This window comes from Amphichorda felina, assembly GCF_050947745.1.
Source record: "Amphichorda felina strain 45539 chromosome Unknown scaffold_7, whole genome shotgun sequence".
NCBI lineage: Eukaryota > Fungi > Ascomycota > Sordariomycetes > Hypocreales > Bionectriaceae > Amphichorda > Amphichorda felina.
Window position 1 is genome coordinate 606,671 of NW_028145043.1, and position 27,529 is coordinate 634,199.

The 27,529-nt window shown below is 50.6% G+C and overlaps 7 protein-coding genes across 7 annotated transcripts; 2 read left to right on the plus strand and 5 right to left on the minus strand.

Moving 5' to 3' along the window:
• Positions 1-242: 242 nt before the first annotated feature.
• On the minus strand, positions 243-2,237 carry ACO1O0_006990 (carotenoid oxygenase; the record flags this gene model as incomplete). Its single annotated transcript, XM_083196366.1, has 3 exons — positions 243-300; positions 929-2,040; positions 2,214-2,237. The coding sequence occupies 3 exons, from the start codon at positions 2,235-2,237 to the stop codon at positions 243-245; spliced, it is 1,194 nt and encodes a 397-aa protein (XP_083047574.1).
• A 1,537-nt stretch (positions 2,238-3,774) lies between these two features.
• Positions 3,775-4,326, plus strand: ACO1O0_006991 (uncharacterized protein; the record flags this gene model as incomplete). The annotated part of the gene is made up of 1 exon (XM_083196367.1): positions 3,775-4,326. The coding sequence occupies one exon, from the start codon at positions 3,775-3,777 to the stop codon at positions 4,324-4,326; it is 552 nt and encodes a 183-aa protein (XP_083047575.1).
• Positions 4,327-5,383: 1,057 nt separating this feature from the next.
• Positions 5,384-9,684, minus strand: ACO1O0_006992 (uncharacterized protein; the record flags this gene model as incomplete). The annotated part of the gene is given in 5 exon segments (XM_083196368.1): positions 5,384-5,398; positions 5,416-7,091; positions 7,159-8,228; positions 8,306-8,341; positions 8,939-9,684. 5 exon segments carry the CDS (start codon positions 9,682-9,684, stop codon positions 5,384-5,386), a joined length of 3,543 nt encoding a protein of 1,180 aa, XP_083047576.1.
• Positions 9,685-12,101: 2,417 nt separating this feature from the next.
• Positions 12,102-13,571, plus strand: ACO1O0_006993 (Alpha/Beta hydrolase protein; the record flags this gene model as incomplete). Its single annotated transcript, XM_083196369.1, has 1 exon — positions 12,102-13,571. One exon carries the CDS (start codon positions 12,102-12,104, stop codon positions 13,569-13,571), a length of 1,470 nt encoding a protein of 489 aa, XP_083047577.1.
• Positions 13,572-16,209: 2,638 nt separating this feature from the next.
• On the minus strand, positions 16,210-17,993 carry ACO1O0_006994 (aldehyde dehydrogenase family protein; the record flags this gene model as incomplete). Its single annotated transcript, XM_083196370.1, has 6 exons — positions 16,210-16,942; positions 17,005-17,220; positions 17,276-17,453; positions 17,503-17,557; positions 17,619-17,876; positions 17,958-17,993. 6 exons carry the CDS (start codon positions 17,991-17,993, stop codon positions 16,210-16,212), a joined length of 1,476 nt encoding a protein of 491 aa, XP_083047578.1.
• Positions 17,994-21,434: 3,441 nt separating this feature from the next.
• ACO1O0_006995 (uncharacterized protein) lies at positions 21,435-22,515 on the minus strand (the record flags this gene model as incomplete). Its single annotated transcript, XM_083196371.1, has 4 exons — positions 21,435-21,476; positions 21,580-21,639; positions 21,716-22,317; positions 22,404-22,515. 4 exons carry the CDS (start codon positions 22,513-22,515, stop codon positions 21,435-21,437), a joined length of 816 nt encoding a protein of 271 aa, XP_083047579.1.
• Positions 22,516-23,565: 1,050 nt separating this feature from the next.
• Positions 23,566-27,449, minus strand: ACO1O0_006996 (uncharacterized protein; the record flags this gene model as incomplete). The annotated part of the gene is made up of 4 exons (XM_083196372.1): positions 23,566-25,194; positions 25,963-26,036; positions 26,096-27,234; positions 27,307-27,449. 4 exons carry the CDS (start codon positions 27,447-27,449, stop codon positions 23,566-23,568), a joined length of 2,985 nt encoding a protein of 994 aa, XP_083047580.1.
• Between the last annotated feature and the right edge of the window lie 80 nt (positions 27,450-27,529).

Sequence of the window (27,529 nt, forward strand, 5' to 3'; positions counted from 1 at the left end):
GGAGCCATAGGGGTGTTCTGCGCATTGTCGGATGTTGGCTTTACTTAGGTAAGACCCTATCATAGCATAGATTATTAATAATGTGAGTTTTCTGATAAAAGCGAGTATAGCTATCCGTAGTGGGTGCCCATGTATTTAGTAGTTTCACTTTTCAGGCCACCGTTGCGATCGTGAGAGCCATACTACATTGGCTTTACCATACCTATACACTTGCCAGTCAGAATCCCCTAATAAATAAAGACTTACAGGAGCTTCAGCGTATTCGGCACGCCGCTCGCAAAGGCATCCGTGATTTGAATCCTTTACGTGGGTTAGATAGTTTTGATATCGACACTTACCTTCCGCACTTTATTACAGAGCTATAGTCGATTGTTTTAAGATAGCATTAGTTATGGGATCCACGATTGAACTATTAGTTCGGGCAAGACGTATCAGTTTAACAATAGCGGGGGACGTTTTACAATATCCTTTTAACGCCATCGGCAGCTTAAAACGATAGTTCCCGCAACCTACTGATAGTATAAGACGATAGGTCGTTGAGTGAGGTGACAGGCTTTAGCAGGGTAACAATAAGAGGGACGAATATAGACTATCTAATAGAAAGAAGGTGAGCACCATGCAAATAGCTTTATTGATCTATGAGATCTTGCCTATCGTTCAAATCACTATAGAAGAAGTTCATCCTTTATACACCTTTAGGCGTCCCGGGGCCGAGTCGAATTATAACTAACATAAATATAATACTATATCTCATTTACCTCTCCAGCTGTAGAATCTGCTCATATTCTAGACCAGTGGTGCCACAAGTTTCCGTTTATCACTTATTCATAAGCTTTCAAGAGCACCTTTCCCACTAACCTTAACAGGCCCATAATACCTTAAAAGCTCTTCTCGATTACTCTCTAACGAAGAAGTTATGGTTGCAGACTCGACCCAGTTCCCATGAATCTGCCTCTTGGTTCGGAAGGGCAGTTGAATGACTGCGACAGGTTTGGAAAAGTCTTTCGTATCTAGCACCACAACGTCACTGCGGTTCACATCCAGGCGTTGCACCATACCCAGCACCCACCCGTTACCCTCTGCGGCATCAGCCGACCGCGGGATTAAAACAGGCTCCTCGACCGTGCAATTGGCGTCGGGGTCGAACATGGCCTTGTTAACGCTCTTCTTCTCCAGCAATAGATGCGCATTCATCGAAATGGGTAGAATGGGAGGTAGGGGGCTCTGCTTCTCCGGGGCGATGACGGGACGGAACAGGTGGTTGTACTGCCTGGTCAAATACCGCTCGTCGATACAGACCATTTCGCTCGGCATGTCTAGTATGACTTCGGGGTCCGCCGCCCTGCTCTTGGTCGGCTTGGAAAGATCGATTTCCCACCGGACGTAGTCCGCCTTGAAGTTGGGAGCCTGCTGGGGAGGCTCCACTTCGAACTCACGGAAGATATTGTAGGCCATTTGCGAACTTTCAAAGTAGAGCTTCGTTCCGTCGGACTCCTCCCACGAGCCTGCCGTGTGCAGCAACAGAGAATGCTCGCCGTGATACACACGGTACTCGCCTGGGGCCCAACCGGGGGGCACCTGAGAGGCCCGTCTCGGCACGACGATGAAGATAGGCAAATTGGCGCCGTACTTCCAATGATGGCCGCCGTTCTTCATGTGGTCTACATCCGTCTCAAAGGACCAAAGAACGAGAATGATGAAGTTGGGTGTGATGGCGCAATCGTGGATAAATGCCCTCCAGGGTGACTTGACCGAGGTCTCCTGATGCACTTGGCCCTTATGATCGAGAGCATAGACCACGACGTCATCTGTGCCGAGGCCCTTCGCTTCGTAACCGAAACAGACCAGCTCATCCCTGATAGGATCGTATTTCGGATGGGGGGTAAGGGCCTTTTCAGGACAGTTGAATGGGAGGGTTGCCCTCTGTAAGGGTATAAAAGGGTCAAACATGATGCGGTAGAAGGTGCCGTCGATTTCCTTGGGGATTTTGCCAAAGACAGCCAGGCCAGGGACCTCACTCTCGAAACGTCCAGCGACTTCCTGGTGGAGTGGAGTTAGGCTTGGCGACTATTGTGAGGGAAGGCTGAAGGTGCTAGTGGCGGGATCGGTAGCAGACATGATGGTGATTTCGTGATTATGATTTTTCTGTCGTCTGTTCTTTTTTTGATCAAGTATAATGTATTTTTCAAGGGGAGATTAAATGTTATACATACAACCCCGAGTCCAATGGAGAACATTGAAGCTAGAAGATGAGTAGACGTTGACTTATAGATAAGGCCTGGTAAGCGAGATCCAACCCACATTCATACTTCGCGACCATGAAGCCGTACAATATCTTGAGATGTCCAACATATCCCCTGCAGATCCTGGAGTGCTCAAGTTAACCGTCGAGCGTAATGGAGTATTGTAATGGACGCGTCGATGAGGCTTCTCATAATGCTCGACTCTCCCATACTTGACTTTTACATACAGTCCTATTCTTACATGCACCTACACTTTGTATAACCAAGGTCTACCCAAGCCAAGACTATGCCTCGTAAGTTCGATACTGCCACCATTAGCAGCTTCTTCTCCCGTGCCGGGACTATCGTTAATGAAATCAACGTCTCGAATGACCCTTTGTCAGGCTCCCCCGAAGGTCTCCGCGGTGAGCGCTCCTATGGCGATCCTTTTCCTCTGCACAAGCCACATATTCCATTAGGTGCCGTCAGGCCAGAGACAGTCGACCAAATCAGAGAGATTGTCAAGCTTGCCAACAAGCTAAAAGTTCCACTATGGACTGTGTCTCTGGGAAAGAACCTTGGGTAAGTTGGACAGTTCTCACGCTCGGGTGTGGCGAGCTCATTCCAAAGTTCCCAGTGATCATTGGTTCTAAATACTATTTGCCAATAATAGGCACGGAGGATCTTCCCCAGTGATGGATGGTACCTAGTGTTATCCTCGATTTACATCGCATGACAAAGATCATTGAGATCAGCAAAGAGTACGCATACGCAATAGTCGAACTAGGAGTTACTTTCATGGACCTTTACGATGAAATACAAAGGCGGGAACTCGACCTTTGGCTGTCAGTCCCAGCACTGGGATGGGGATCCGTCATGGGAAACACCCTCGAGCGTGGTATTGGATACACCCCTGAGGCGGCCCACTACAAGCATCAATCCGAATGGAGGTCGTGCTGCCTAATGGAGATTTGATCAGAACCGGCATGGGTGCTCTGGAAAATAGCAAGCTATTTCCGCTTTATTCGGGGTATATCGCATCTTCTGCCATTGCCCACAAGAAACTGGACTAACAAGAGGTGTAGTGGATTCGGGCTAGGGGTGGACGGGGTTTTCTTTCCATTAAACTTTGGTAAGTCTTGGAGAAACCTGTAATCTCCTTTTCATTGTCCCTCGTACGCTAACAACCGACCAGGTATTGTCACAACTATGGGAATCCATCTGTCCCCGGTACCTCAGTCATACACCACCATTCAGGTGGACATGCTAAATGTATCCGACCTGGTTCCCCTAGTGGGGGAAATGAAGGACCTGATGGGACGGCGGCTCATCACCAATCCGCCTCAGCTCCGCCTCAGCTCTTTGACAAAATCACCATGATATTTTCATCGGGAGACCCAACCATCCTTGGCGCTCTTGGGGAGTATGCCGCGTTCGACAGGAACATTCCCGAGGAGGTCCTCGAACGCGTCTGGACCATGGCTTTCCAGCGTGAAGGGCCAACTTTGCACTCTATGGACCATTAGAGGTCCTACCCGGGCTTCTTGCCGCCATGAAGCTTAAGTTCGATGACATCCCCGTTGCGAAGCTCACATCCTGGAGCGCTATGGCCCCGCCTGGTGAGTATCTCAAGAGTTCTGAGGTACCTCGTGACTTCTTGCCCCAGAACGGCGTCCCCAATTTCGAAGGACTGCAACTGTTCGTTGCTAGCGAGGACGGGCTGTGCGACAACTGCTTCGCTCCTGAGATACCCCCGTCTGGCCGTGAACTATACGGTTGGCATCTTGCCGCCAAGGCTATTACGGCAGCCCATAACCTCACTTTTGTTGGCGACTTTCATGTATCTGACCGATACGTCGTCTTCCAACCTTCAGCACGCGAGCGTCTCCGCAGGTTGCAGATTGATCTGATGAAAGATTGTCATGAGCGGGGTTTGCTTGATTATCGGACCCATGTCAGTTTCATGGATATGACTGCGGAGAACCAGGACTTCAACTATCGCTCGTTTTCGCGGTTCGCAACCCTTCTCAAGGATAGCATCGACCCCAATGGCGTATTGTCACCTGGGAAATCTGGTATCCGGAAATCTGGAGATAAGGCCTGAACAGCTCTAGCTCTAATCTGGAAGAAGTTCTTAGGTCGATCATAAAATGAAAATGTAATGTTGTATAAAGCAGTGAAATTGATCTTCCTATTAGAATATTCTACGTGAGCCATTAGAACTAATGGTATTTGCATCTTTCCTTCACTTAAAGCCAAGGTGCTTTATATTTCTCAATATCTCTTTCGGTGGTTAATGAAACAAGTCACGTTTCAGACAATAAGTGGTGGGAGGGGTTAAAAACAAAGTAGCGTGAGAGTGGGAGCTGGGCAATGAACAATAATATAATTGAAGTTAAGAGCCCTTTTCTTAGCTACTCGCTCGATAATCCTCTGGCGCATCTTCACTTCTATGTAAGACCACTGTTTCCTCTATGTTGGCTTGGCTTTCGTCTCCGACCTGGCGGAGAGGGTTGACTATGGGGGCCATTTCCGCCCAGTGTTTATGCTTCTCAAGCATTGACAAGGCTGTTTCGCCTTTGTTGTCCTTGCAGTGAATGTCGGCGTTTGCAGCGAGCAGTACTTTGATTGTCGTAATGATGCCAGATCTGTGTGCACGATTTAAGGCGGCGGCATGTAAAAGAGGTGTCCAGCCATCGGCGTCTTTCGAGTCAACCTCGGCTCCATGTTCCAAGAAGAGTTTGGCAAGTTTATATGCGTCATCAAGTAGAACGATATAAGAGAGTGGCGTCCGGCCTTTGTCGTCCCTGGAGTCTACCGCTGCGCCGCTCTCTAGCAGCACTTTGGCAGATTTGGGGTAACTAGACGCGATATAGCTGAGGGGAGTCCGGCCATTGATGTCTTTCGAGTCAATTTCGGCTCCATATTCTATCAAAAGTTTGATAAGACCTTCGGGTTTATAATAAGCCGCGCTATGAGAGAGTGGCGTTCGGCCTTTGTCGTCCCTAGAGTCTACCGTTGCGCCGTTCTCTAACAGCACTTGGGCAGATTTGAAGCAGTAAGGGTGGGCATGGTTGAGGGGAGTCCGGCCATTCGTGTCCCTGGATTCCATATCGGCACCCGCAGCTAATAACAACTCGACTACAGCGCCATGGTCTCGATTAGCGCCCCTCGACCTGGCCCCAGGGCCCACCGTCGGAGTGATGAACGTTCCGGAGCCTCTGCTTGCCGCCCAAGACAGCGGCGTCCGGCCGGATTGGTCGCGTGCATCGACCTCGGCGCCGGCGTCAAGTAACTCTCGAACGACGGCCGCAAAACCATTCCAGGCCGCCCACGACAGTGGCGTACGCCCCTTGGGGCCTCTTGCGTCCATTTCGGCCCCAGCCTTGATTAACTCCTGAACGACACCCACCTCTCCATTCTCGGCAGCCACAGAGAGTGCCGTTCGACAAAGCAACTCCTGGTCAATTTTGATTCCTGGTATTGCGAGAAGCATCTTGACAACGGATTTTCGTCCCCATTTAGCAGCAGTCCATAGCGGCGTCGCCTTTGAATTGACGTCAACTCCCTTATCAATCAAGAATAGGATGGCATCCATATGCCCACCTCCGGTGGCAAACGACAAAGGTGTCCCCGGCTCTTGTCCCCGGCTCACAGAGTCGAGATAGACCTTGCCAGTATCCAGAAGCTGGTGCATGATGGATACAAAACCACCCTCGGCGGCGAATGAAAGAGGCGTTCTCCACGCCCAAAAGCCCTCAGTTCCTTGCGAATCGGGATCAACCTTGCCTGTCGCTAAAAGCAGCTTGACGATACCTTCATGACCACGCTCGGCAGCGAATGAAAGAGGCGTTCTCCCCACCATAGAGTTCTTATTTCCTTGCGAATCGGGATCAACCTTGCCTGTAGCTAAGAGCAGCTTGACGACACCTTCATGACCACGCTCGGCGGCAAATGAAAGAGGCGTTCTCCCCACCATAGAGTTCTTATTTCCTTGTGAATCGGGATCAACCTTGCCTGTAGCTAAGAGCAGCTTGACGACACCTTCATGACCACGCTCGGCGGCAAATGAAAGAGGCGTTCTCCCCGCCATAGACGAATCGGGATCAACCTTGCCTATCGCTAAAAGCAGCTTGACGATACCTTCATGACCACGCTCGGCAGCGAATGAAAGAGGCGTTCTCCCTGCCTCAGAGTCCTTAGTTGCTTGCGAATCGGGATCAACCTTGCCTGTCGCTAAGAGTAGCTTAACAACATCTTTATAACCACCCTGGGCGGCGAATGAAAGAGGCGTTCTCCCCGAGCTATAGCCCCTAGTTCCTTGCGAATCGGGATCAACCTTGCCTATCGCTAAAAGCAGCTTGACGATACCTTCATGACCACCCTCAGCGGCGAGTGAAAGAGGCGTTCTCCCCGCCATAGACGAATCGGGATCAACCTTGCCTATCGCTAAAAGCAGCTTGACGATACCTTCATGACCACGCTCGGCAGCGAATGAAAGAGGCGTTCTCCCTGCCTCAGAGTCCTTAGTTGCTTGCGAATCGGGATCAACCTTGCCTGTCGCTAAGAGCAGCTTGACGATACCTTCATGACCACCCCGGGCGGCGAATGAAAGAGGCGTTCTCCCCGCCATAGAGCCCTTAGTTGCTTGCGAATCGGGATCAACCTTGTCTATCGCTAAGAGCAGCTTGACGATACCTTCATATCCTGCTCCAGCCGCGTAGGATAATGGTGTCCGCCCCGACCAATCGATTAGGTCAGCTTCAACCTTGTTAGTCTCAAGAAGTTCCTTTACAATTATTTCATCTCCATATTCGGCCGCGAACGATAGCGGTGTCCGGGACGAGTATTCCGAGCTCACATGAGGGGCTATTCAATGTTGATCTTCATGTCAGCTCTAGTGGCTTGAGAATCCGGATGTTCGTAGAGTCCCTACCTTTGAACGGGTTAGTCGTTCTTGCGTCTACGTTCACTCCCTCCGTTGACAGTAGCAGTCGTGCGGCTACGGTGCGACCATACATGGAGGCCCATGCTAGTGCCGTTCGCCCCCAGACGTCTATTCCGTTAGGGTCGACTTTGCCTGTTTCAAGCAGCAACGTTATGACACCATCATGCCCATTCATGGCAGCTCGTGCAAGTGGTCTGAGGCCGTATAATGAAGGGCAAGCATTGTCGGTAGCTGTCTCCATATTTCTCCAGGGCCAGCCATGCACATCTGGGTTCAAATATCGCAACCGCAGTCCATCTTCCGTATCTACTGAGTTGAGACTATCGTCTTCGAGCAGTATCTTTGCAGCGTAGTCAAGGCCAAAGTGGGCTGCTAGATGAAGTCCCTTAAATTGGAGTGGATAGGGAGGCCAGTCCCTATCGTGTGTGTATGCTGGAGCAATAAACAGGGCTTCGCCAGACGCTTGGACATTGGGCGAAGATTGTAGAAAACTTATGACTTCTGGACTGTGGACTGCGGCCTTCCGGGCATGAAGTCCCCAACTTTGTGCTGCGTATTCGTAAGCTGGATTGTCTTGTAGCCTTTTTTTGTACTTCTGGCGGGCGTTGCAGGGTCCACTGAGGAATACGTTGAATGACAGGTATGTGCAGCAGATGGCTGTGATGTCCCGCTCTGCATGTGGGAACCACTGCTCCCATGTCCGCGTGAAGTATTCCTGCGTCGTGTAGTGGACTAGTCGGATGATATTACTCTCCTTATCCACGGCAACCAATCCGGCACACGACGAGACCATATCGTCAATCTCGGGAAGATTATCCTCGTCAAGTGATGTTTCGCCAATCTCCACAGCCAGCGCGTGCTGCAGTTCCACTGCGGTCAGTTGTCTTGTTGCTCGGGTGATCCACGATAAAACCTGCTTAGCGAGATCTGCTTGGTCGCCCACTTGGCTTTGGATGCGCTCCATGGCATCATTGTAAGCTGAGTCGTAACCTTCCCGACCGGTGGGTAGCTGTTTCAGAGCCTTTTGAAGTTTGCTGACAGTCGTCTTCCCAGCTAGACTGTCTATGTGGAGTTTTGCAAGCAAAAACCTGGACATGGTCAGCACGTCGTCTTCAACCTCTCGCAGGCCACTTACATTCCATCAACAGCCTTGACAATATCCGTCTTGACCCTTTCTTGCAGATCTGGTCTTTTTTGGACGAATTGTGGTAGCCGCGACATATTACCATCTAGATATTTACGCACGTCGTTCTCGTTGGCCCGAATCTCCAATTCCGTCGTTCCGTGGAAACGCTCCATTATTTCCGGTATAGGTCTCGAAGTTGCGAAAAGATGGATTCCGCACTTGGCTTGAAGCTTTAGCATCTCCCGTAAGAACTTGTCCCGGCCGCCATTAGCCATAAGACATTCGTCTAGAGCGTCAATGACGATAAAAACCCGAGAATGCAGGCGGGATATAGAATGAAGAGCATTTTCGAGCTCCTCATATGTCGCTTCTGTGCTTCTGGGCTTATGTCTCTGATGAAGGGATTTGACGCAGTCTGGCAGTGGCTGACACGTTTGCGCAAGCTGCCTCAACAAGCTTGCGAGAAGCCTGCGAGGCGTCTGGTCGTCTTGCCGTCTGTAGTTGCAATAAATATACGCGATACCCGTCCTTGAGTCGTCTTGAAACTGCATGAGGAGTTTGTCGATCACGATTGACGCGAGAATCGTCTTTCCGGCGCCAGGAATACCTGGGCAGAATAGCGTCTGATTCTCAACTTCCAACCACTTGCTGAACTCGGGGGAGTCAAGAAGCCATTGGCCGGTTCCTTCCTCCCTGCGGCCAAAGGAGTCGTTTTGGTGCGTAGCGTAGTCCTTCGGCGCCAACCAATCGAGGATGGCCACCCGTTCTTCTGATGTCTCTCGTTGTTCATGCCGACGCTCGATCGAATGAAGGCCATGGTGTAGATTTGTTTGCGAGGTTTGGATTTCTGCCAAACCCTGGTTCACCTCAGTAAACCTAGCCTCGTTTTGGACTGATGTTGTCTTCATCGTCTCCAGCAGCGTCATTAGCTGGCTTTTATTGTCGCTGGATGTTCTCTTGATTTCCTGGAGTAGTCGCCGGGAGTTGTTTTGCAGAGCCAGCTGTAGCAAGGACTTTTCCTGCTCAATTGTGGCGCAAATCTCCTTTATTTCTTTCTCGTTGAAGGGCCATTTCAGGACATCCACAGCTTTCTTTAACCCCTCCTGAGGCTGGAGCCTCCTTGCCACCTCGGTTAGGGCATAGCAAAGTCGACCCAGTGGTGCCTCTGGAGCTTGGAGGGCTTTGATGGTTTCTGACCATTGTTGACCCTCTTCCGAATCGTCATCTTTGTCATCGAGCTGGTCAAGGATTGTCTCGCACGATCGCAACTGGTCGCGGAGTGACTTCGTTTCTTTCTTTGAGCCCGTTGTTTCACGGATGTATTTGATAACGTTGGAGGACAGCTGGAGAACAGCAATGATACTTGCTGTTGTGCTGAGAGGATCCATCTCAAAGGATACCTGCTCAGTCCAGGTGTTACAGGACTTCAAATCCAATTGCGTCGCTAGTAAGAATAGTCAATACAAGTATCTTCAGGAGCTTTCACACGGACAGAACACCCACAATCTGTCTAAGAAAGCCGCAAGACGCGTTGTGAACCCTTCGCTGACGACTTTGGTATCCGACGAGGTTATAATCGAGACGTGGATGTGTGAGAAAAAGACCTTGACACAATAAGGGCATCGGGCTATCTCTTAAGGTAAACAGCTGTCGGGCATCAACCCCGCTCGATACAACTGCGCCTCGCTGCCTTTGCGAACCGTCACATCGAGAAACAAGTGCATTTCATATACCTATTCGTACATGTACTCTATACATGTATGTATAAGTAGTATATATGACAATTTTACGTGTGACACCAGAGAGTGCCCTTCACATTATCTAGTCACACGTACATGTATTATTAGTACCTTGGACGTGCCTGTTCTTTGGTCCATGAAAGATGCAAATAGGTACGGAGGAGGGACGCTGGCAGGGTAATATTGCAAAATTGAAGGCTATAATCATCACTGCAATAGGAGAGGAATTCTCGTGCTGTGGTAAAATTTCTATCGTAGTCAAGAGGACATCCCAGTTCAACTCAACTTCGGAATAGTTTATCAAATGCCGTCTGTGATCCCACCATGACCATCTACGTAGTATGCACTGCGGGCAGAACCAGCGCTGTTGGGAATCGGCTGGTTTGACTCCTCACCTTAGTGATTGTCTCCATTCTTTTGAACCTGGGTCTGTTGATTTGCGCCGTTATCAGGGTTAGAATTGGATGGCGTGGCTGTTGTGGTGTATGGAGGCAGCCGTTGTTGGTCGTACGCTGGAGGTGGGTTGTCCTGGCGCTCGGGGTCGGCCTGAACACGAGCCTGTTGGTTCCTCATCTCCAAGTTTTCCCCGTTCCCTGGGCGAGTCGTCCTTTTTCGGGGAGCCAACCAGCCAGTGCCATAGAACGGATTTAATCCGCTGTTGCGACGACGGCGGGCAATCAATCTGGGAATCCAGTCAGCCTATGGTTTGCGCCTGCAATCAAAGACGAGTACTTACGTGCAAAGACTGAGGGTAACTAGAAATAGTACGGCGAGAGCGGCTAGGAAAGCCCAGCGGCCCCAAAAGTACCAATTGCTTCGATAACAGCCTTCGCCTTCGTAATAGTACCCGGAAGGGCAGTCGTTTTTGTCAGACGTCATGAGTACTGGGAGACGGGGCAATATGATATTTCCAGCCAATTTGCAAGAGGCAAAGACTTGGTTTGCCGTGCCAGCGGTGATAATGAGGGCAAAAAGAGTACGGGAAGCTGGGAATTGAAGACTGGTTAAGATTCCCAAGCGTGCTAGTGTTTATCTTTTGAGATGAAGTGGGAGTCCGGCGAGAATTGATATGCTCGTCTGATCACCTGTTGACTACAATGAGAGCCGGATGAAGATGGTCTAGGAAGTTCGTAGTTCAAGACCTAGTCGCGGCTTGTTTTTAAGTTAATTGTCCAGCTCTCGTGAAGTATGCCTATCCTTCCAATGCAATGTCAAAGAGGCCAATGAGGCGCATGTTCCATTACGTGGTGAGGCTGTGTTTTCATTCCAAATAGCTCGAGTGATGATATCGTGGACTTATGAGAGTTGGGAACTGCTGCCCACAAGTCGCGTCTTTCTCCATTACGCCTTAACAATAGACTGATTGACACTGCCGCTATACACACTTGCCACGTGAGTCCACTCTTAGTAGCTGCATCCCTGGATATCGAGTTCCTAGTCACTCCTGGAGGTGGATCGCGACCCAGACTCCGAAGCGTATTGCTCAGCCCCCGAGCGTATCGCTAATAAGCAAATCTCTAATTCTAGGTTCCGACAGCGTATCTCCACAACTCCGATTTCAACTGCCAAATTGGGTCAGATGTAAGCTTACAAGCGATATTTGTCTACGCTACCAGTGGCGTATTAGCACTAATTATCTCGTCTCCAACCTTAATTCTGGAAGGTCTAGATCTACCTAGTACTTTATGTTTGGTACTGGACAGGCACCATGTCTATTTGGAATTATAATATCTACCTTGTAAGCACATATACAATCGGCAGAATATCATGTGGTACGCATTTTGTAGCAGTCCCGTGATAAATCAGTAGAACATTCAAGAGGCGTGGGTATCCGTGCAACGCGTATTCGGTCACTACGCCGCGTATTTGGAATTCCAATGTCTGTGTTCTAAGCAGGGCGGCAACTGGTTACGCAACATGCCTTGCTCTTCTACGAACATGCTCGCGACAAATGGGTTACTTAGACACAGGCAAAGTTATATAAACTGGCAATATCCATTTCATTTCTGAGTATACAAACATCATCACTCGAAAAGATTCGTGAATAACCAAACCCCAGCGCAAGAATGGCCAAGCACCTCATTCTACTATTACTTTCACTTGGTGTTGGATCGGCTGTGAGCCAGGGTCCTCCCGCAGAACAGTCAACGGGCTGGAACTCTACTTTCAAGCTCAGCCCGGAACAGCTCCAGCTGGCCAACCTCAGTACCGCCGAGGGAGATGTTCTCAATACTATCATCAATTTTGACCGATCCCAGCTCGTCAACGGGGGTCCCCACGAGGATGACTTCTACAACGTCCAGAACATTCCCAAGGATGAAATCCCCACCGAGCCTGGAAAACGTATCAAGCTCCAGGAGTTCACTGACCCGGCGTCCTATTCTATCCCCCCCAAAACGGCCATTTCCCGCATCATTTACACTACAACCGACATCAACGGCACATTGATACCCGCGTCCGCCTACATTCTCTGGCCGTACCAGCCTAAGCAATTCCATAATAAGAAGCACAATCGGTCTTCGGCTGCACCCGCTGTGCTCTGGACGCACGGCACCTCAGGCTTTTACGCTTCTGGAGGTCCTTCAACTCGCCGCGACCTCTTCTACGCCGACTACATCCCATATGCTCTGGCCGAGGCCGGATATGCTGTTGTTGCGCCGGACTATGCTGGGCTTGGAGTGGGGACTTCTTGGGACGGGAGCCACATCCCCCACCAGTACTTCGTCCGTGAGGCGGGTGCGGGAGATGCGCTCAACGCCATGAGGGCCGCTTTGGAATCCTTCCCCGAGGATCTGTCGCACGATTATGTCGTCATGGGACACAGCCAAGGTGGCGCCGTTGCATGGGGCCTGTCTGAGGTCCTCGCCCGCAAAGACCACGCCTACAAGGACATCGCCAAGGGACACCTTGGTACTGTTCTGGCAGCACCACCAACCGATGCGTTGTCTGTTGAGGCTGCTCCATTCATTTCTTGGATTGGGAAGGACCTCGACCAGATCTATCCGGAATTCAATCTCACCGACTGGTTCACGCCGCTTGGAGTTAGTCGGACGGAGCTTCTGAACCAAGTTGAAGGGTCCCAGTTTGTTTCGTCGTACTTGTTCCAGCCTCAGGACGCCATTGTACGACCTGACTGGAGAGAGTCATCGGTCGTTGAGAAATTTGAGCAACTGGCCAACCCTGGAAGGAAGCCCTTCAAGGGACCCATCCTTCTCATGCACGGCATTACAGACCCGGTAGTCTCATACGACATCAACGTGGCTACTGTGGAAGACACTTGCAAGCAGTACCCAGGGGATCTGGAATTTCTGACTGTGCCGGATGCTGGGCATTTCCCCGTCATGAGCGCGGCCCAACAGACCTGGCTGAGGTGGATCGAAGACCGGTTCCAAGGCCATCGTGTGGCAAAGCGCGGCTGCGTGAAGTCTAGGCTGGACAGCTTCCGACCCCTCGATCACTATCAGAAGGTTTCGACCTCCTTTTGGCAGTGGGCTGGTAAGGCCGAGTGGGCTTATGAGCTCCCGACGGCGGCATAGACTGGAGGCCTCTTGGAAGTGACATGGGGGCATCAAGGGCGAGCAGATAGAAGGAATATGATTGGCAAATATAGATCTCATATGTACTTGTTCTAAACCACCCTCTATATGAGAAAGTTTTTCTCCTGTGAGACACAAGTGTGATGTACTATAAGTGGCTTTCCGCTGGCAAGGGGGAATATCCGGTGCGGATGGGTTTCGTATGCAACTAATCCATCTAGTCGCCACCCACCACGTCGCGACTACGCCAGGATTGGCTCCTTTGGAAAGTAAAGTGACCTTCCAGTTGATGCCTCATCTCCACTTGGCGTTCATAGGCACCCTACGCTAGAGCGCTGAGCAGTATTACCTGCATAAGCGAATACGCTTCAGAGCGTATTCGCCACCTGGAAACGGTTTGGGCTGGTGGTGTTTCCAGGATCCGTCACACAAACACCGAAACTTAGTGCCGCGCTATTTAGTTCCGGATGGTCATTTGGGTATATTGACCTATGCGAGTATTTGTAGCTGCTATTTACCTCCTGCGGCAAGCATCATGGTGCACCCCCGTTGCTATTGCTAGACTACTTTAGTGGGTATCTTACGCCATGAGGGGGAGAACCTGCCATGGATGTCGTTGTTCCAGGAACGCAAGATATAGTGGACGAGTACTGTGTCGCCTTGGTTTCACAGTATTATCCTGTTACCACTCGTACTCCGGTTACTGAAACCTCAAAACTCGGGTTATCAGTTGGGCAGGATATCATCAGATCCAATGGGTAATACATACGAACGAAGCCCCAATGTCGGTGAACCCTTTTCTTCTATCAGCCAAAGCTAACCCAGGATACAACAGCCATCAAACAACGATGGACTTCACGTCGCCATCGTCGGCGCTGGCATTGGTGGCCTCACGTGTGCCATTGCCTGTCGCCGAGCGAGCCCAGCCCTGCGAGTCACCGTTTTCGAGCGAACGCCAGAAATCCTCACCATCGGCGCCGGTATACATATCCCCCCAAACGCCTGCCGCGTGTTGAAAAGCTTCGGGTTATTCGAGAAGCTCAAAGACGCTGGGGGGTATCAGCAGGACTTTTTCCGGCTTAGGAGATACCAAAATGGCGAAACCATTGTTGAAAAGCCACTTAGGGTCTTCTCAAAGGTTGAGTACGGCGCAGAATGGATGTGAGTATGGGTGTAACCGTTACCTGAGCTGGTGAGAGCCGTGTTGAATGTTTGTTAGTTAAGCTGACAGCAAGAGAAGTGCTATACATAGGGGTGACTACCAACAGGTCTTGCTTGATCATGCTTCTGCCTTAGGGGCTCGCATAGTAACAGGAGCCGAAGTTGTTGACGTCGAGAGCACCTCCGATGGATATCAGACTGTCATCGTGAAGGGTGGAGATCGCATCAACGCCGACGTGGTGATAGGTGCAGATGGTGCGTCGCGTTCATCACCATGACTCGAATACGTTGGCGCTAATATGAAATCTCGGCATCAGGACTCTGGTCTCGAGTACGAGAGGTTGTGTTAGGCTATCATTTTCCACCCGTCGAGACCGGAGATCTAGCCTACCGTGGGACCTTTACGTGTAGTCAGCTGAAGGCCCACCGCAGCGAGAAACTGGATGAACTTCTTAAACAATCAGACATGCAAGTATGGTTGGGCCCGGGAAAACATGCGGCCTTTTACCCTCTGCGGGGTCACAAGGAGTATAATCTAGTATTGGTGTAAGCCGCCCCTTTTTCCGATGGGTTGTATTAGAGCTGATTTGGTCGTACAGCGTTGCCGATGATCTCCCAACCAACGCACGTACTTTGCCAGGCAGCCTGGAAGAAATGGCGGCAAATTTTGAAGGATGGGACCCCCTGTCTGAAAACCTTCTAATGAAATTCATGGCTGAATCGACTGACTGACTTGTGTAGACTGACCGACATTATTTCGATCTTGAAGTCTTCGTTGAAATGGAAACTATTGCACTTCAAAGAGCTGGATAAGTGGACAAAGGTATCAGATTTCACTCTTTATAATCGAGCTATTACTGATATTGCCTGGTTCAGGGACCAATTGCCCTCATGGGGGATGCTTCGCACCCTACCCTACCATATCAGGGTCAGGGGGCAGCCATGGCTGTCGAAGACGGTGCAATTCTAGGCCTACTCTTAGGGCGATTCCAGAAAAATAAATCTTCCTTGGGTCACGCAGAGAAAAGCAGGCTGCTTTCAAGCCTGCTTAGCTTGTACGAAGGTCTTCGCAAGGAGCGAACAAATGTTAACGTCCAAGGCGCCGTGCACACTCGACACTACTATCACTTGGCTGATGGAGATCAACAGCGAGCTCGGGATGCAGAGCTAAGGGAACTTCCATCAACTGGCTGGAAAGGCCAGTGTTCCTTCAACTGGGGAGATGCGGAGTATCAGGGGAGTTTGCTTGGGTTTGATGTCCTGGCCGATGCCGAAACCAGGTATGATGAGTGGTGGGAAGACATCAGGAAGAGTATGGAAGACTGAATTTTACTTCAACACTATCTATCATAAGAGGAGATCTTATAGAAATTCTAAGGATGTGTCGTGTGTAGACGCGGTTGTGGCGTATGAATATCAACCGTGTTATTACCCCTGAACATTGAGCGTTTTAGTCCTAACAACAGAAGGCCTAGACTCAACTCAAGAATCCTTGATGATGTTGACCCGCATTCGGCCCATCCTTCTTCACATTCTTCCAGTACGTGACACTCCGCGGGTTAGTGTAGTATTTCAGTCCCTCTTGGCCCAACTCTCCGCCGATACCACTGTGCTTGTGCGTACCAAACATTGCAGCCGGGTCGACTTGGAGTCCACCATTGACCCACACGCTTCCAGTCTCGAGACTCCCGGCAATTGCCCATGCGCGGTCCTCGTTGCGGCAGTAAACAGTCCCTCCAAGACCCGTGAGAGTATCGTTCGCTCGCTCAATCACTTCTGAGTCTTTCTCCCACTTGAGAACAGGAACAATCGGTCCAAAGGGCTCTTCCTGCACGATTCGGGATGTATCCGGCGGGTTGGCGATGATTGCGGGAGCTATGAAGTAGCCAGGCCGAGGCGCATTGTCGGAAACATTGCCGGTTCCGACGGCGAAGTCATACTTTTGCGCCTCGCAGTCTTCGTAGAGCGACTTCAACTTGTCGTATTGCATTTTGTTCTGGATGGGGCTGCAAAATCCCTCGCCGGGCTTGTACTCCTTGACAATCGCCGTCAAGTGCGTCATAAACTCATCGTAGACGGAGCTATGGACGTAGACTCTCTTAGAAGCCATACAAACTTGGCCTGAGTGTCTAAATGCCGCGTCAGCGACCAACTCTGCTGCGTGAGCGACATCAAAGTCATCTGTAACAATGGCCGCGTCGTTGCCACCCCTGTTGATTAAACACAATTAGCCTTCATCTTGCTGCGATTAGACGTGGAGTAAAAGTCATACAATTCTAGGTTAACCCTCTTAAGAGTCGAAGATGCTGCAGCCATGACCCTCTTGCCGGTGGCAATGGACCCGGTGAATGAAATCTTGCTGATTCCGGGATGCGCTGTTATCCAAGGACCAAGGGCATCATCTCCAGCCAGAACCTGTACAACGCCAGGCGGGAAGATGCGAGATGCAACCTCGCCAATCTTTAGCGTCGCGTAGGGAGTGAATGGGCTGACGACCAGTCAGTGTGTGATTAAATGGGAAGACCAGACTCGGAAAGGCTTACGAGGGCTTGATGATGACGGTGCAGCCTGCCATCACTGCTGCTGCAAGTTTAAGAATGGCCAGCTGGAAAGGGTAGTTCCAGGGCGTGATGCCGGCCACCACACCCATGGGAACGTGTTGCAGAACAATTTTGACATCCTCGGTGTCTTTTACTACTTTGTCTAGAACCGACCAGGAAGCTACTAGCTGTTAGACTTGTGCGTAAAACACGTTGTGTGAACACTTTACCGTGGATCTTGGACGTCCCAATGCCCATCAGCACCTCTGTCTCAGCAAATGCCCTCTAGAGTAACCTTCAGTATCGATGAAACCTGGAATTTTCTGGCTTTTGCAAGGCCACGTACTGGTTTGCCGGTCTCTCTGTAAACCAACTCGATGAATTGATCCTTGTGAGCCGCCAATTCATCGGCAAACTGGATCAGGAGCTTGCTTCTCTCGTCACGGTGCAGGGTAGACCACGGTTTGAAAGCGGTTTTGGCGGCGGCTACGGCCAGGTCAAGGTCTGTCTCGGTAGCCACAGGAACATCCCAGAGCTTTTCTTCGGTGCTTGGATCGATTGCCTGGAACGTCCTTTCGGTCTCCGAGGGCTCATTGTTGATGATCTAACCACCAGCGGCTCAGTGACTCTGTGCTGCAAACAGACCTTTGGGTCTGTCATTGGTCCGGGGATGTATAAGACTTACATTGAAAAACTTGTTGAAATCCATTGATTCAGCCATTGGGGGCGAGACACAGACCTGATAGCTTGATGTCGGTTATTTGGCTGAGTGTCCAGTGGAACTAGAGGTAATGGCTTAATGGATACAAGGCGTTAAAGATATGATTTTTCTTAATAGGTACCAATGATTCTGGGTGATTCTGCCTTAAATACTGACGTCAAAGTGGTACACTCGGAATTTGGAATCATACGCCCGATGGACGCATGATGCACAATGTGAGCGTATCTCCGCCTCGCGCGGAGATACGCTCACATTGCAGCTGTGCTCGTAAATTGTAACGCATGCTGACTCCCGACTCCCAAACCTTGCCTAGACTCCGTGCTACCTGACCAGGCGCTGCACTAGCGTTAACTAGGGCGAGCAGAGGGTGCTCCGTTGTGTCCGGCAATGGCGATGCCAATTGGACTGAGAGGGATGACCAACATGCTGGCGGATACTCTGGACGACAGTAGTGGAGTGGGACAGCTCATGGCATGCAACTTTTTAAATATCAACCAGCGGCGGCACAGGCTATGCCTGGACCTTCGGGATTGAAAGATATTGCGAGTGGGAAATCGCCTGCTGGTGTTTCGGAGGCCATACGGAGACGGCTAGGCCACGAGGAGTACATATGTTGGAAGAAACAAAGGAGCAGGAATTCGATGATCTGAACTGTGAGGGTTAAACTTGGTCAGTACGTAAGTAATCTTTCGGCAACCATTACCGCTGGCTCAACATGTGGGAATTCATGATCATAGATTCATTCAATCCATTCTCTTCCAGAGCTAATCCTTAAGTCACAACATGGGGATCCACTAGAGTCTACGCTTCAAATGCTTCCCTCATCTTCTCACCTATAGTATTCGGGATTCGGTCTGGGAAATCTTCCTGCTAGTTCATCATCCGTTGTCCAGTCGTGTTTCTCAACGAGTGGGTGTCTCAGGACACGGAACAGTGGACACACAACCCCATCGTCAGTCGTGTAATTCCCCAGTTGCGGCCGTTCCGGCTGTGGGGGTGGTCCAGGGCATTTGCATTCGGGCTCCTTGTCCTTGCAATTTCGTTCATGGTCTAGAGACCTCATCCTATACCTGGAACACCACTCACTATACTCCGCGTCATAGATAGCAAGTTCCTCAAGGAAGACTGCAATCTTATCCAAGTCGATGCGGCCTTTGTGTTCGAACCACTTCTCTACCATCAGCCCCCATCGGCCAGATGAGCTGTCCATCCTGAACTTCGAAGGGACTAGGTCCCTCAACCTAACCATGGATTCGAAGCATAACACATGGTAGTGATGCGTTGTCCTTCTTACCCGGCTCACAGTTTCCGCCCCGCGGAAACAGATGCGGTAGTGCGTCTTGATGATATCGCCGGTAGGGACTTTGGCTCGCAAGTAAACGCAATCGTCGTCGGCGCGGCATCGAGCCTGTAGCGAGCGTGATATCTCAAGAGAGACAGACATTCTAGGGTCGGCCTCAATTTTCTGTCGCAGCTTATTGGCGTCCTCTTCAAGACGTTCCTTAAAGGGCTTGGCGCCGCGCACGTTCGGCCTCGAATTCAGCGTCAGCTTTTTCTTGGGAGGCTTGCGCTTCTTGCACAAATTTTTCGAACTCGGATGGCGAAAGAGATATGTTGCGACGGTTCTGAAGGAGCCATGGTAGTTGTATATGATCGTTGGTACCGAGTGGAGAACGAGATCGGCGGCGACTCTCACGGGCCTGGCTTGGTGTTGTCTTGTAGGGTTCCATGATCAAATCATAGGATGGAACGATGAGATAGTACGCTTTGACCAGGTAGTGAGCTGTTCTCTAATTTTTTTTAGAGTAGCAAAGTGATGCTTTGATTCAGTCGAGATGAATTAAAGTGAAAAGAGGCCTCCGTTTGGCACATGCTCTCTCCGCACTAAATACTTCGCTGTTGGTAATTGAATTTTGTGGCGCAGCATCAACGCTTATCAAGCCATCCTGAGAACCAACAGCTGTATCGGCCAGTAGCTTCTAGCAATCTAACATTGGTATGACTTCCTACATAAGGTGGCTGCCAAATGCTAAGTAGCCTTTGACCACGTATCCAGAGCATCCGCTCGCATACTTTTCCGCTGAAGCAATCATATTCGCCAACGTTGTCTTGGGACCGTTGATCAACGTGTGGTATCGACACTAAATCATCCAGGAAGGCGAGAAGTAATACCAATTGATACTAACCTGGCTTTAGGTGAAATCAGTTTAGCATAGCGATTAGGTTTTATAGTAACAACTATACGTATGGGCCATAGCACTAGCAACTTCTTAGACCCACGTAGCTGTATTAATAGTTCAAAAACCAGTTCCATAACCTTACAACAGATCCGGATAGCGACCCCTTAATAGAAATATATAATACCTACCTCAAACCTATATTCGATACGTTATGCAAGCGCTATCTAGCTTGCCTCTATTCCCAACTCCTTCGTCGGCGGCCATTCTGGTATTCAGATATTAACTAGATTTTATTTCAGAGCTGGGAATGTTTTTCTATAATACTAATGGAAAACTGGGAGCTTCTGAAGCGCCTAGAAAACTACTCTATATCTATAGTTAGGGTGTTTTGTCAGTTCTATGACTGTATCAAACCATGTGGTAGAATATAGCTGCGAGTCTGCGCTAGAACTACCCACCTCTCCTATATACCACGAGACGGCTGATCTGTCTGGAGACGAAAAATCTTATACTTTGCACTTTAAATTTCAGAACGGGGCATTAAATTGGAAGCAGGTCCGATAGTACTAGCATACTTGTGATCATTAGACTTATGCACCCGAAGTAAAACCACAGGAAGCCCATTTGTCGGAATATACCTTAGTATGATCTCCAGCTACTGGAACAAGTGCGGATCTCCTAGCACTCCATAACAAGGCGCTGCTATTTTTCCTAATCGATGGGAACTCATTGTCCTCACAAATTAAGATAGAACAATGGCTATTCAATAGTTATCTTAATGTGTAATACGATATCGAGGCTACTGAGGAAAGGTGTAATGCCACTGAATGTCTAGTAGTAATAATACTCCATGCGTAGTGATGGGTCAAGTAGAGTTAATTTTGCCGTATCCAATGCTTAGATTGTACAAAGTAACTATAGGCATTTGAAGATACTCTGTCTATTGATCATAGCTACCGTATTGGATCTCATTGCATCAGAGATTTACTCATAAATCGGGAATCAGATGAGTAAAGCATTGATGAGAAAAGACATATATTAGGATCTCAAAAACTTAAGGTTTGAATTCCGGGGCCAAAGAACCACCGAGGCTATCTGTTATTCTATAAGCTGGCCAACGTGCCTCCCAACGAGACCGAGCGAACCTGCTGTAGACCCACCAGCAAACGAGCACAACCAGTGTTAATACTAGTGATGTGGCAACATAGACATGCCAATTTGTGCTGCCTTCGAGTTTGAACAGGTTTGTTGTCCATATAGTCTACAAACCGTCAGCGGAGCCCAAAAGAAAGAATAGATCTGTCTGCAGGTGTAGTTGAACATGCTAGACGTACCGCAACTAAGGTTGATGGGAGAAAGAGCAGTGTCAATACCGCGATTCCCTTAACGGTCTGACTGTCATGTACCTGTAGTTTGGCGATAGCAAGGTTGATCTTGCTGTCCTTTTGAGCGATGAGGTTATATGACTATAGGCATCGTCTTGGTAAGCCGACCGGTTGACCGCAATAAATCCGGACAAGAGGTTGAATGAGATGCACCTACCACGTTGATTTGTCCCTCAAGTCGGCTGCTAAGCTCTGTCAAACGATCTGACATGGAGTCGCGCCGCGCAAGAGTCTCGTTCAAGGCCTCCTCCAGACCATCCATGTGTCGCCTCGGCAAGGGGCTATATCCAAGCTCCTGTCGTCTCTTTTCCACCTCCGCGATAGCCTTTTTGGACACCTGGGCGAATCTAGTCCCATAAGACATGATAGTGTGGCTGTGGCATAGCTCCACATAGGTCGCGTGGAGCTGGTGTAGCAGGGCGTCGTCGGTTGATAGGACCTGGAGGCGCTGGGCGTCCACTGTGGACATGGTCCACGAGGGATGCGTCATGTTAGTTATGGTTTCCAGCTCGACCAACTTCATCCACACCTGGGCGAACCATTGCATCCATCGTTGGAACCGGTGGTTGTAGATGAAGGAGAGGAGGTACAGCGGGTGGGCCCGCAAGAGGTCGATGCCGGCCTGGCATCGCGACAGAATATCATCCACGTCGTCCGCATAGCGGCAGCTCAGATACGTAAAGCAGTTTCGGGTAGACAACTGGATTCGGATGACACAAACGACGCAGTTGCTGTTTTTGGGACAGCGGAAGAACAGAGCTTAGTTACAGAAAGCAATCAGCGACTCTATCGGTAGTTGAGACTGGAGAATCCATATAAATGGAATCTCTCGGTGGGGCACCCACTCATAAAGGAAGGGGTATCATCATCTTCGTACTGAATGTGGTAGTAGATGTTCGGTATGGTAGTAGTGAAGAATCTCCCTGCTGCTTTCTGACAGACACCTGCAACAGTCATGACGTGTGACAGGGTTTCGTGGTGCATCTGGAGAGCGCGATGTCGTTTCACGGGGTCACCGGGGGCCGTTCTACAGGTCGCAATTGACTTTGTTAGACCCTGTATCCCATATGGAGGCTAAATTCTGTAGGAGTCCGCTCACACAATGACCAGCTTCGGCCTGGAGGCCTTGGCTTCCACATCTTTGACGTCGCTTTCCCAGAAGGAAATCTATGGCATGAGTGAGATTAGTGATAAGAGGTAGATAGAGCTGTTATAATACATATTCCTTCAGCCGGACCCGCAAAGCGGCATCATCTAGAACCTCGGCTTGCTTTCCAGACTTGTCTATGTCCCAGACCTGGGCCTTTGTATCAGCCGTAAACATTTTTTCAATGCATGCTCGATACATGTGTTCTTCAGCATGGTTAGGAATGAAGGAGTCCAGCCCCGGAGGGCGGGCCAGAAACCGACTTTGCTTGTCAATTGAATGCATGTGTGAAGGTGGCATGAATTGCGACAAGTATGGCCGGTGCTGGGGTCATCGGCGGAATAAGTACCTTGAAGATGGAATGCCCTGGTCCTCAGCTTGGCCCATGCTGGTTGCCTCTAATAAGCATCATGCAGCCCATCTCAAGATGCAGAAGCAGAAAAACGTTTTACGAGGCTAAAATGGTCCGTGTGACGAAACAACGCATCAATATTGGCCCTGGTCAAGCTGCTTGCATCTGTGGCGCCCAATCGAATATTGGAGCCTGGGATAGCTGCGTAGTCACAGCACAGCCGCTTCCCTGTGGCAGTGATCCCTCATGGAGTTACATGAAGCCAAAGGCTTTCAGCTCGAACCTTGGCAGGAATATGGACTACTACAGCAGATGCCTGGCCTGCCTGTGGCTCTGGGCGGCCAGTATGGGGCCAGTCATGATAACATCGTACATGAAAGAACTATGAATTAATGAGGCGCATTTTATTGTAAATTTATGTTTTTAACTGTCAAGTACTCTTCAAAATTGATCCTCACCGCCCATAGCCTCTCTCCGTTGCCCAATACACCCTTTGGCCTCCTAAGGCTCATTCGGGGATATGGCAAATCCCCAAGGTGCTGCTTTCACTCTCAAACGAGTCCTTAACACACCGGATGCTAGTGAATCGGAGGAGCACATTGATCGAGTTGGCCTTGTCGTTTGTGCCACTCGACCTCGCTCCGCCAAACGGATGTGACCCGATAATCGCGCCCGTGGACTTGTCATTGATGCAGAACATGCCAACCGAATCCCTCAGTCTCTCGTTGGCCACGTTCACAGCATCCCTATCCCGCGCAAAGACAGACCCTGCTAGGCCGTACTCGCTCGTCGAGTCGATCAGATCACACACATCAGCAAAACCAGTAGGCGACTCATCGTCATATGTCTGCACGGCAAACAAGGGTCCAAAAAGCTCTCTCGTCATGAGATCCGACGCTGCACCCTTGTCGGACTGGTTCACCACAAAGACGGCAGGCTGGACAAAAAAGCCCTTGCTCCCGCTTGACTTGCCGCCAAAGATGAGCTCATGCCCACCCTTCTGAGCACGCTCCACGAACTCGCCAAATCGCTCAAACGCTGCCTGGGACACCATCGGCCCTAGCGGGTGGTGCAGCTGCTTGACATCGTCGCCGTGCGTCATCTTGGCCGCCTCCCTCAGCAGCGCCGCCTTCAGGTCGCCCTGCTCCCACATGGACCTGGGCACGTAGAAGCGCGACAGGGCGCTGCACTTCTGGCCCTGAAACTCGAACGCGGAGCGTACCGCCGCCGAGGCCACCCAGTCGACGTCGTCCCTGCACGAGTTGTGCACGAGGTGGAAGTTCTTGCCACCGCTCTCGCCCACCACGCGTGGGAAGGCCTTGTACTTGTTGGTGTTGATGCCGATCTGCGTGCAGAGGCTGCGCAGGACGGTGGAGGAGCCTGTGTAGTGGAGGCCGGCGAAGTAGGGGCTGGCGAGGGCGGGATCGACGACAACCGTGGGATCGGCCGCGGGGAGGAACTGGATGACTCCCTTGGGCATGCCAGCCTCCTCCATAACTTGGTAGATGATGTAATTGGACAGGACGGCCATTGGGGATGGCTTCCAGAGCACCACATTGCCTACTAGGGCCGGTGTGAAGGCAATGTGCAAACCCAAGGATGTGAAGTTGAATGGTGAAATGGCCAGGACAAAGCCCTCCAGGGGTCTGTAGTCGAGGCTGCTGTATGCCGAGTCTGTCTGCTTGGGCGGTTGCTGCTGGTAGAGTTGGTGGCAGAGGTAGACGTGGTAGTTGAGCGTGTCAATGACCTCGGTGACACAATCGCCTTCAGCCTGACCACATGTCTTACCTTGTCCAATCATGCTGGCTGCCATCAACTTCCACCGGTACTTGGTCTCTACCAGCCTTGCTGCTCGCTTGTAGATGGCGGCCCTGTTGGAGAAGGACATGTTGGTCCATTTCTTCCTCGCCTCGAGCGCACCAGGAATGGCTCGGTTGGCGATGGTGTCTCGGTCCACCTCGTGATATTTAGCCACGGGAGGTCCGTTTCGATCCCAGGGGTTAGTTTGGCAACTCTTGCGGCCGCTGTAGATGCGCTCGCCATTAATGATACTGGGGACTTCGGTCGTGGTGCCTTCCATCTCAGCCAGAGCAGCCGTCAGGATCTTTCTATCTTCAGAGCCGGGGGCATAGGAAAGCTGTAGAGTTGGTTAGCCAAAACCTCTAGCAAGATGCTCATAATGTTGGGTGTTCACCCCATCAGCATTCGCTGGCTCAGGATATCGAATAGTGGCCATTGATTCTATGCGTGGACTCTGTCGTGCAAGGGTAATAATAGCGAGGAGGAAAATTACAGAGACTACAGAGACCACTGGCATCAGTCATAAATTAAGGCAGATAAATAACATGGAATACATCTTAATCGTCGGGTCAGGCCTCCGGACTCCGATTCCGGGGCCGGAATTTGAGAAGGATTCAATCCCTCCGACCGTTGCCGGACCGAGAGATTAGAGACGATGCCCACCTGTGCCTTCAAGCTGGACTACGGACATATGCGAGCGGCATAATAGAGCTCAAACCCATCGGTATCGGCATCCGAAACCCACAGGTTCCCCTCCGTGACAACTGCCACCCAACACACTACGCCCTTGACAGATCCGTCACTATATCGACGCGGAAAAATACGAGTGCATGAAAGACCACAACAGATGTTCCAGGAAGTGGCTAATATTAAAAACCAAACTGAGCACCTATGAAAAAAACGGCAAGAGGCGTCTCCGAATCTCACGGCCCAAGCGAACCCTCTCCGCCATAGCTCCACCTCGTCCTTCGAGAACGGCCTTGTTCTCTGTGGCCCGTCTGGCTAGAAATGGTAGGCATTCTTTCAAATCGCCGTAGCTCATAGACTGCGGCACACCCATCGTTAGCTCCGATTAATACATGATGGATCTGGGAACAATACTCACTTTGACCACAAGCGGGAATCCACCTTCGGCAGCTATAGATGCCGTGATTCTGTTTGTAAGATCATCCTTCATTCCTAGGACAAAAGTTAGTATGCCAGCACAGTATATGCCCCGGTAGAAGGCAGAAACTCACCATACAGCTGCGCAAAGGCAATACTGCCAGCGGCCACATTGGACAGCACCAGTTTGCCCTTGGCACTCTGGCGCTCAGCCAGTCCATACTTCTCCAGCAGCTGAATCCCAAGGTCGATGCTCAGCGAGTTGTGCGTCGCAAACACAGCGCTAAGCCGCGACTGTCCCGTGTTTTTTGTCTGCTCGGCCACTGTAGAGAGCGTCTTCTCGATGCCGTAGTTGAAGCTGGCATCTGTCTCGGCCTTGGTGGGCCAGACGGGTCCTGGGCCTGCTCTACCTTCTTTCTTCCATCTCTGTGCCTCCGTCACCATGTAGGCACCCCTTACCTGCTTGAACAGCAGCTTGTACCCCTTTTCGTCGGCACGGCGGATCTGCTGGTCGAGGAGTTGCGGGTACCGACGAAGGTAGGCTTGGAACGATGCGATGCATGTGGCGGGCCCATCTAGGGTGTTGTACTTTTGCATGAGCTCGTCGGTCAGACTGTCGAGGACTGGCTGGTACCATGACTGCTCGGCATCGATGACGATTCGCACATTGTTGTCTCGGGCCTTTGTAGCAATGGCCTCGAGACAAGCTCGCAGCCCAAGCAGCTGTTCGCGGTGTCCCTTCGAAACCTCCTTTCCATTCAGGGCCGCCTCCCAGTCACCATCGTGCGGCAACCCTGGGTATGGCACATCCTTGTCGAGTCCCTTATTTCTCCTCGCCTCCAGGATTGCGTTGGAGCCGTGATAAAGCGCCTGGGGATCAGGCAGCAGGCCAGTGATCTTGATGCGCACCCAAAACCGGTTGTCTCCGCCAGTGGCACTTGTGTCAGGGCAGTACTTCTTAGCTAGTTCCCCCTGTGTCTCAATCGAATCCATGACATGCTTTATCTGCTCATGGATCAATTGAGGATCCTTGCTCGAGCCGTCTAATTCGGCCTCGATGTTGTAGCCCAGAAGAGTCGCTATATGGGCCTTGCGCAGATACTCAATCTTGGGGATACACTCTTCTGTCTTCTCACCGCCGAGAAACTGGCGGAAAAACGTCTGCATGACAAAGGATTGTGCGATCGAGGAGACGATGGGGATTCGGGAGACGACACTGTAGAGAGATTCGCTCGTGTCGACCCATGTCGGGGAGGAGCAGAATGCGAAGGCGCTGTGAATTTCAATGTTAGCGATTGTACGTGGCAATACTCGATTATTGCTGGCACTAAGGAGCTTCACTCACGTCCATCCTGACAAAAGTTTGCCCAGTGGTACGGTTGAGAGTGCCTTCACGTCTCGTGGATCGTCGGGATACCGACTTCCGTCTGGTTTCAACAATACGAGTCCAATAATGGCTATGCTAGACCCTCCCACAGCATAGGCCATATTTTTTTCTTTCAATGTGGCATTCTGCCATCGGCTCGCAGGTCCTGTAGAGGTCGATGCGCGTCTGATTGACTGTCGGG